General features: G+C 38.7%; 1 protein-coding gene across 1 annotated transcript; it reads right to left on the bottom strand.

Moving 5' to 3' along the window:
• Window positions 1-372: 372 nt before the first annotated feature.
• On the bottom strand, window positions 373-3554 carry LOC142522307 (protein SENSITIVE TO PROTON RHIZOTOXICITY 1). The gene is given in 3 exon segments (XM_075625600.1): window positions 373-1123; window positions 1125-2089; window positions 3299-3554. Coding segments are annotated over 2 exon segments (1527 nt in total). The 5' UTR covers window positions 2058-2089; window positions 3299-3554; the 3' UTR covers window positions 373-529.
• Between the last annotated feature and the right edge of the window lie 5312 nt (window positions 3555-8866).

Genomic DNA, 8866 nt, shown 5'->3' with positions numbered 1-8866 from the left:
CTTGAATTAACTCATTTCGTTATTGACTTTGATTTTGTATCATGTTCCAGACTGCATGGAACTTAAGTAAACTGATGTTCGCCGCCCTTCACGTGGAACGACCATTTTACTGTTTTATGGATCAACATCGTGAATGGTTCGATGGCTGAGCCTTCTCTCAGCTACTCAACTACAAGAATCTTCGTCAAATTTAATGAAGTAGTTTATTGGGAAGTTGCTTTAGGTTGTCTAATTTAACACTTGCATCATGTATTACTACAATACCATTTCATGTGAATGTATTTGCCAAAGCACCTCATCTTATTTCTGGAAAACGATCCTCGGAAGCATAGCAAGAAGTATATGAAAGAGAGAAACGAAGTACAAACACAGTTGATAACTGGCATTTTCATTAATTAAAGAAAAAATTTACAGCATCATGGTAGTGTAAATAAACATACAATGCTATTTAAAGATAAGCCGGAAAACGTAGAAATTTATTTAATGTATCAATAAAGCATTAGTACAAGGCCACATCATATCACTAATTTTAGTCCAACATATCATTTGAACCAGAAAATCATCCGTTCTTCGTGGAGTAATCCGAAAGCAGGAATGAGAACGAATTTTCGGAATCTTCAAATGGAGGTCGAGCAAATTCATGGAATCCACTGATGCTATTTGTTTCAAAAGGCGAGAAAAAATTCGCAAGATCCTCTCCAGCCAACCCTTTTACATCCACCATGTTTTGAAATGAAACTGGGGTTGGAGCATTCGACTGATAGTCGAAATTCTTATGTTCAATCTTGTCGGTGGTTTCATTATTCTTCCGTTCATTGGCTGGCATTGAAAACTCTTTAGAATCCTCCAGTGGAATAGCTGGAGTATGGCCTTGGAAAAGAGCAATGTGACCAAAGAGCTTATCTTTCCTTGAAAAGGTTGTGCCACACGAGCAAAGCCATTTGTCTCTCCCACAGTGTTTTTCGTGGGTTTTGAGGTCTGCAAGAACTGAAAATTTCTTTGTGTTGCAACGGCTACAAGTGTAAGTCTTGTCACAATGGGTTCTCTTGTAATGATTTTTCACACACAAGATCGTTTTGAGAGGCTCGAACTTCTTGTTATCCCTGTTCCTCTTGCAGCCAACTGTATGGGCACGAGTATCTCTTGACAAGAATTTGATCAGAGGTGGATTCCTTACTGGGCTTTGCAAGAGCAGCTGGGGTTTTGTACTCGTCTCCATGGCCTCTCATGTGCATTCTTAAATTAGCATCTCTCTTGAATCCTTTTCCACATATGGTGCAAAAATGGGTGTGAGGCGCGAGGATTTCTTCTTTCTCAAGTTGCAGAATTTCGTACGAGCCTGGGGGCAGGTTCTCCCCTTCCTCAGCATCATCGTCACTTTTTGTTTCTTGATCTTCCATGTTAGAATTTTGTTCAGTACCACAAAGACCTGTTGCATCAATCAGGTTTGAGTGATCTTCCAACTTGTTTAAATTCGTATTCTTTGGGAAAATAATGTTTCTTGGAACTCCATTTGAAGGATTGGCAACACCACTGAAGTCCCCCAACTGGTTTATAGGATTAACTGATGAAAGGTTATGATTCAGAGATGGAAGAAGGCTGCCTGCTGTTGATATCAGCTGGACTATAATTGAGGTTAAATCAACAGTGACAAGTTGTTGCTGCTGAACCAAAAGCTCATCTGGTCGACCCCCGGATTGGCCTCTGCGTCCCACAAACGAATGTATCAAATCTTGAAGCTGATGAATCTTTTTCTCCAGGAAACATAGATTGTTTAGCATCGCTCTTGGATCCCACTCCTGGATGTTATTTGGTTCACTGGCCTTGCTCATATGATTACCTTGTGGATCACTTGTTCGGTTTTGGTTACCAGTGTCGCAAGCAAAGGAGTTTCGAGAGTCAATCCTCATACCAAAATCAAGAAATGATGATTCTTCCCACTTCTGTCGATCTGGATCAAAACTAGCAAATGATTGATTATTTGGTGGTATGTGTGTTTCACGGCTTGATGAAGGCTCGGTCCATGTATCTGCAAGCATCCTCTTTTCAGGATCCATATTGGGTTAAATTTCTTCTTAACTACCAAACCCTGTGGCATCAAAACTGTCAAACATAAGTGACCATTCGGAGGTACAAAAAATTATGCCAATATCAGGAAAATGTCAGAGCAAGATTCGAAACATGTTGACCAAAATAGAAAGCAGCTTGCAACACACATTAAACTACTTAGCTACGAGGTATTTATCTGACATCGCAAGAAAAAACAGATTTGATATATTGATATTATTGTAAGGTTTGTCGGTTAATAATCTTTCTTTACAACCGTACATGCCACGATGTTTATAGTTTTAACTATACATGGTCATTAATAGATTCAATTGGGATGGGGTTTCAACAATCTTCAAGAGAAATCTCAGTGGAAAAGGAAATGAGATGCATATATTCTTGCTAAAACTGAACCAGATCTCTCTAGTTCCTACATCAGAAACATCAAAACGAATTTGGCATAAATTTACTGAAGATATGTTTCAGAATCACTTGTTTGGACATACATAGGTGAATCTCAAATTCATAATCTATCAAATTAAATATTTTGTACTAGTAAGTGCTATGTGATGGATTTCAAATGTATTCAAGATGACTAAGTTAAAAATCTTTTCTCCATCTGAACGAAATACATCCATCGAAACACAAACTAAACTCATACTACAAATTTTTGTATAATCAAGACGATGAGGATAAAAGTTCATATACTAGAGGTCATGCACCTACCAGGCAACCACAAAGGTTTGAACTTAAGATTATCAATTGATGACTATAAATCCCATCAAAAGAACTCATATCTCCAAGCCACACCCAATAAATTCTTCTAGGTATGACACAAAAAAGTGAAACAAATCAGACAAATCCTCTCCTATCCATCGGAACTGATGGGATGCAAGATCCTAGAACTCCCTCCATATTCTTATGAAACAAAAGTAACATCCAAGCACAAATCAAAAGTCCAATTAAAAAAAAGAAACAATCTTTCCCCGACTTTTTACACTTCCTCCTTCGTACCCTACAAATTTTCAAAAACTCAGCCAAGCGTCAAACCCTTTAATTAGTCCACAGATAAAAGCCACAAGGTCTCATAACTAAAAGTCAAAAACCAATAATTTAAGCATATATCAACCTCAAGATTCGGTATCACAAAGCACACACCAAAAATATAATCAAGAAATATCAAAGGACCAGAAAAAACAACAGTTATATCATCGATCCAAGCAAGAATCGAGTAAAACTGATAAAAACTGACCAGAATAAAGATATCCCAGATACCATTTCGCTGAGATTTAGCTGATTGAAAGCATGATAAGAAATGGAAGAAGGAAAACGAGAAGTGAAACTCAACTCAAAGTCAATCCATATATATCAGCATCCCTTTATTATTGTTGACAAATTAATAATAATAAATTATAATATAATTTATCTGTATATTTTTCTCGAATTTCATGGTCAATGAAAAACGTCGTTCCAACTGCCAAGAAGCCGAGTCCTGTCTGCTCTAGCCGAAGGGAGACCGATTAATTATCTTTTCATTTCATTTTATAAAATCTAAATTGGTCAGAATCTCAATTCAGTCCTAAATATTTCGACACGTTCTCAGTTCAGTCCTAAATGTTTTAATGTTCTCAATTTTGTCCCCAATATTTCTCAAAAATACCAGAATTGGTCACTCAGTCTATCTAACGGAATATACGTCACGTGCCAGTCATACGTTTCTAAACCCCAAAGACCCAAATTAATCCATAACTTTCATTCAATTTTTCCATCGTTCTTCTCTCTTTCTCAACCAAAGACAACTGAAATGAGTACAAGTGCAATTCCGGAGTGAAATTTACGGCGGTGTTCTACCAAGTATCTCCAACTTCTTCTTTCGTGTTCGTCCCACGTACAACAACTTGAGATAATAATATAAAAATAAATTTTAAAACTGGACACCGAGAAAATACCTAAATTATTATGGTAAAAATCACGAGAAAAATAAAAAAGAATTACACTATAATATTTTATGGTGTACAACCGCTCTCTGTGTTTTTAAAGAGAACACACGATTTCTTAATACATGAAAACAAACACCTCACAAATATTATATATCTAAGCACTCAAATGCTGTAATATGAGAGAACTCGATGAAAGGTTGATTTCAAAATGAAGAGAGTAAGCTCTATTTATAGAGCTCCTCGTCTGTGTGAAAACTTGTATGTGTTCTTTGAATTTAACAAAATGTGTTCCCTTATTAATGATTTCCGCTGCAATAGATGACCCTGTTTTCCGCTGCAATAGATGATCATGTCTTTTCTTTACAATTAATGCATCCATTTGTCGACATTTCTCATATTTTCTTTTCTTTTGGAATGAGAAAACTCTGTAAAAAAAATTTTACATTGGGTTTTGATACTCCCATAAGGATTCGGGTCATGGATAACTCGGGATACTAATTGGATAGCTCAGATCGGAGCCAATATGCCGGGAACTCTCCTCACTAGCCGGGCACTTCTTCTCCTACCGGGTAATCAATAGCCCGGGCCTTCAAACAAGCACTTGGGTACCTTACCACTCGGGCCACCTCGAGAATCGCACCGCACTCGAGTGTGATTGATACGGACTGTCTAATCTGTCAGAGCAACATGGGTTTGGAGTGTTTTAGAAGTCATCAGAAGCTATAATATGGACAGCCTACTTGCTATACTTAGTAGGTGACACTGAAAACTAGGTAATAATGAGATTTTCTACTCTAAATAGCAGGTATCAATGACATTTACAGATTCTAAAATTTTTGAACTCTCAAGCACACATATATAGCTTTTGTTCTTTGTCTTCAACTTGCTGACTCTAGCATCGGAGTGACCACGTCTGACACCCCTCCGGCGCCCATTCACGAGTTCCTTTCTTGTTCGCAGGTGTTACCGAAGCCATTATCTTCACTCAAATTTCTAAACACTAAATTATTATTGATTTCATCTGGTGGAGCATCCGACACGGCTCATCCATTTCACTAGGATCGCATCATTGGCGCCGTCTGTGGGAATTGAGACTAAGACGTTGATATGGCTCTTACAAGTAGAACTAACCATGACATTTTCCGAGCTCCTGGAGATGGTGTGCATACTTCGGGACAAGGTGATGATCCTCCCACAAGACCTACTCTTATCACTGTGTCTCCGGAAGATCTGGCTCGAATGATATCCGATGCAGTGAAAAAATGAAACATCTAATAATTTTAAAAGCTAAGGAAATATTTTTTTTTTTATAAAAGCTCGAATTTTCGAAATAACATTTAAAAATGTCTTAAGTATTTGACAATAAAAATAGTGCGTAAACATAAACGAGTAAAAATTGTGAAAATCATCAGCGTACCAAAACTAGCGTATAAAAATGTTCATATCATCTCAAATCTCATAAAAACAAAATGCGCAAAACATGTGGTCCTCGGGTCGTATCACCCCACCAGGTCTGTCTACTCAGTGTTCAGCACCTCCAGTCCTTTCAATAACAAGCTCACCTGCATCACACACGCCTAGTGAGTCTAAAGACTCAACACACCTGTACCGTTAATAACAAGTACATATAAATAGCACACAGCAGTGAAAAATTTCATACTCAACATATCTTTCATGAACTTAAAAGCATAACGTAAACGTGTCGTATAAAATCATGTCGTGTCAACTCATGTCATCTCATATCATCATATACGTGTCAAAACAGCTCATCGTGTCATCATAAACTTAAACATTTTCTTTTACTTGAATTCAGTTCATTAGTTGTGACTTTCGTATCAGCTCTATCGATGGATCCATCTATAAAACCGTGGTACCCGGCGGCGGGGGACATCAGCGACAGCATTACCCGCCCACTGAGCCCGGGCCTCAGCTCATCATATCTCATGTCAATGGAAATACGATCGTCGGGCTCCCTCTGGGGCCTTCTCCCGTAAACGGGTTCCCTCTGGGGCCTTTTTTCCTCACGATATCTCCATCATATCATCGTATAAATATACATCGTCAGTCACAACCAATTCACATCCTTCAAAAATATCATCATTTTCATCACTTAATAAAATATGCATACGCGTAACTTTCTTTTAAACCAAGCATGCACCGTATTTATCATAATTGCGTAAAAATCGTAAACATGATGCATGAAAATTTAAAATATCATGAATTTGTGCTCAGGACGCTGCCAGGACCAAAATCTCACCCCGGGTGCATAATGACCATTTTGCCCCTCGAAACCCAAAAATTATCATTTCACCCTTGGATCTCTAAAATTGACCCGAAGCTTACCAAATTCCTTAAAATATCCCAAAACATATTTAAAAGCGTTCCTAGACGTAAATTCGAGCCCACAAACCAAACTTAATTGATTCTCTTTAAAACTCGAACCGGGGTCCCAATTTTAACCCGAATCGACTCAAAACACAACCAATTTTTTTTCCCACTTATTGTCATATCTTAGAACACTTTAATGATCCTAAATCAATGTCATTAGACCCTCCCACTCACGGCTTCTAATTTCCAGAATATGCTCCAAATCAATCGGTCCTATTCTCTCTTGCCACCTCATGTGCACCTATCTCTTTAAAACTCACACCACAAGCTACCCCTTCGTTTCAGCCATAACCCAGCCCACCCAGGACTTAGACCAGACCCCAAACCACGTAACCGAAACAAGCCCTCAGCCCCATGTACGCATCTAACTACCAAAAACCGAGACATCACTCCAAACCCCTTACCGAAACCAATTCACTCATGACTCCCCTCACGGCTGATAGGACAAGACCAGCGGCGCCCTTGCTTTTCCAGACCATGGTTCAGACCCACCAGGGTCTATCCATGATCTAGAATCACCAATGCACCACCAACCCGAGCCTATCCCTCGATCTGAAACAAGGCAGCGTGAATCCTTCTCTTCTACACCCCTCGGCCCATTGCTGCAACCTCTAGAATCTTACACCGGCCTCTTGACACCACAAACCAGCTCTAAGCTGTCCCTTAGCATCAAAATAACGGCAACCCTTTGCACCAAATTCAGAGACCGTGAGCAACAACAAAAAGAATGAGGGATACAAAAATGTTCGAAACTTCCCTTCCCTGCGGCTGGACCGTATCATACACACACAGATAAATATACATATATATTACGTGAATGATGCAGCAAAAGGGGATACAAAACATGCCTCGATAATTTGAAGACAAGAACGATACAAATGGAGATCCGGATGAAGTTTTTCTCTTGGAAACCAAGGGGAATCAAAGCCTTCAGCTATTTCGTTCTAATGCCAAGAAATTCTGAAAGGGGAGTCACGTATAACGGCTGTGGTGAGGGGTTACGGGAGTTTAGGGGTTTATTTATAATAATTATGTAATCAATCATTTAATTAATGGGTCCTAATATGATAATTAAGGGTTTGAAAAAGGGTTTTAAGCCCAATAAGCTTAAAAATAGGTCCATTAAATCCAAACCCACTCCCGAAAAACATTTCGTGTTGGAAAAATTTTGAAAATATTAGCCGAACCATTAAAAAGTCATCCGATCCGATAAAATTTTCGTACCATTAAAATAAAATCATGCGAGTAAAAATACCCAATAAAATCTCATTTTAGAAAAATACCTTTAAAAACACCTTATATTAATTAATAAAATTAATCATGTAATTAAAATAATTTCCCTGAAAATTCTCCGGTCTCCGTTCCTCATTCGAGCGTAAAATACACTTAGAAAACTCTAATGCATGAATTTCTAAAATTTAATGAATTAAATCCTATTATGCATGAATTATGCATAAAATTCATAAAAATAATTAAACATAAATTAATGAAAGAAACGTGCATTTTAGGCTTTAAAACAATTTAATAAAATATCAAAGAAATTTAATAACTTGCATGCACGTGGACCTTCAAATTTTCGGGACGTTACAAAAAAGCTATGGCCCAAAAGACCCTTCTCGTCATTCTACCCCTCCGGTTAGAGAGCAAGAACAAGAGCAGGAGATGCGAGAAGAGGATGGGGAGTCTAGTGCCGGATCCAAATCTCCGACTGTGGCATAAGAGTTGTTGGAGTTGAGACGGAAGATGAAGGTATTGGAAGGACAGTTGGAGGGTCGTAGCCTTTCTCAGGCAGCTGCCAAGGAATGCCCATTTGCTGAAATTATTGTCCGGGAACTTCTTCCCGGGAACTTCAAATCTGCCAAAGTTAAAGATTACGATGGTAATGCGGACCCAGAGGAACACCTTGGCCAGATTCGAAAATATGGCCATGTTGCACTGCTACACTGATCGAATTAAGTGCAAGGTCTTCCTGACAACTTTGGTGGATTCTGCTCAAAGATGGTTTGAAGGGTTGACCCCTCAAAGTATTAATTCTTTCAAAGACTTCCAGGAGGTGTTCTTACACCATTTTAGCAGCAACAAGAAATACAAAAAGACTGCATTTAGTCTTTTTGAAGTCAAGCAGAGCCCGGATGAGAGTTTGAGGGCTTATATCAGGAGATTTAATAGAGTGGCCCTGGATGTTCCCATCTGTGCCACCGAGACGAAGACAACTGCATTCACCCAGGGCTTGAGGGAGGGTGATTTTTTTCGATCATTAACCAAGAAGGTGCCCGGGGATTTTGAGGACTTGTTGTCCGGGCAGAAAAGTATATTAACATGGAGGAAGCCCAGAAAACAAAAAAAGAGAAGCATGGAGGAGAGAAAGGGGAGACCGGGTGGTAAAGCTCGAGGAGAGAGGTCCAAGGAAGAGCAATCCTGGGCACTTCGCTTGAAACGTCTCGCCCTTTTTATTGTTTTAAAAGTACTAAATTTTTTTTTATATAAACACT

The sequence above is a fragment of the Primulina tabacum genome, chromosome 13 (assembly GCF_025594145.1).
Source record: "Primulina tabacum isolate GXHZ01 chromosome 13, ASM2559414v2, whole genome shotgun sequence".
Classification (NCBI taxonomy): domain Eukaryota; kingdom Viridiplantae; phylum Streptophyta; class Magnoliopsida; order Lamiales; family Gesneriaceae; genus Primulina; species Primulina tabacum.
This window is presented reverse-complemented; position numbering and strand designations above follow the sequence as displayed.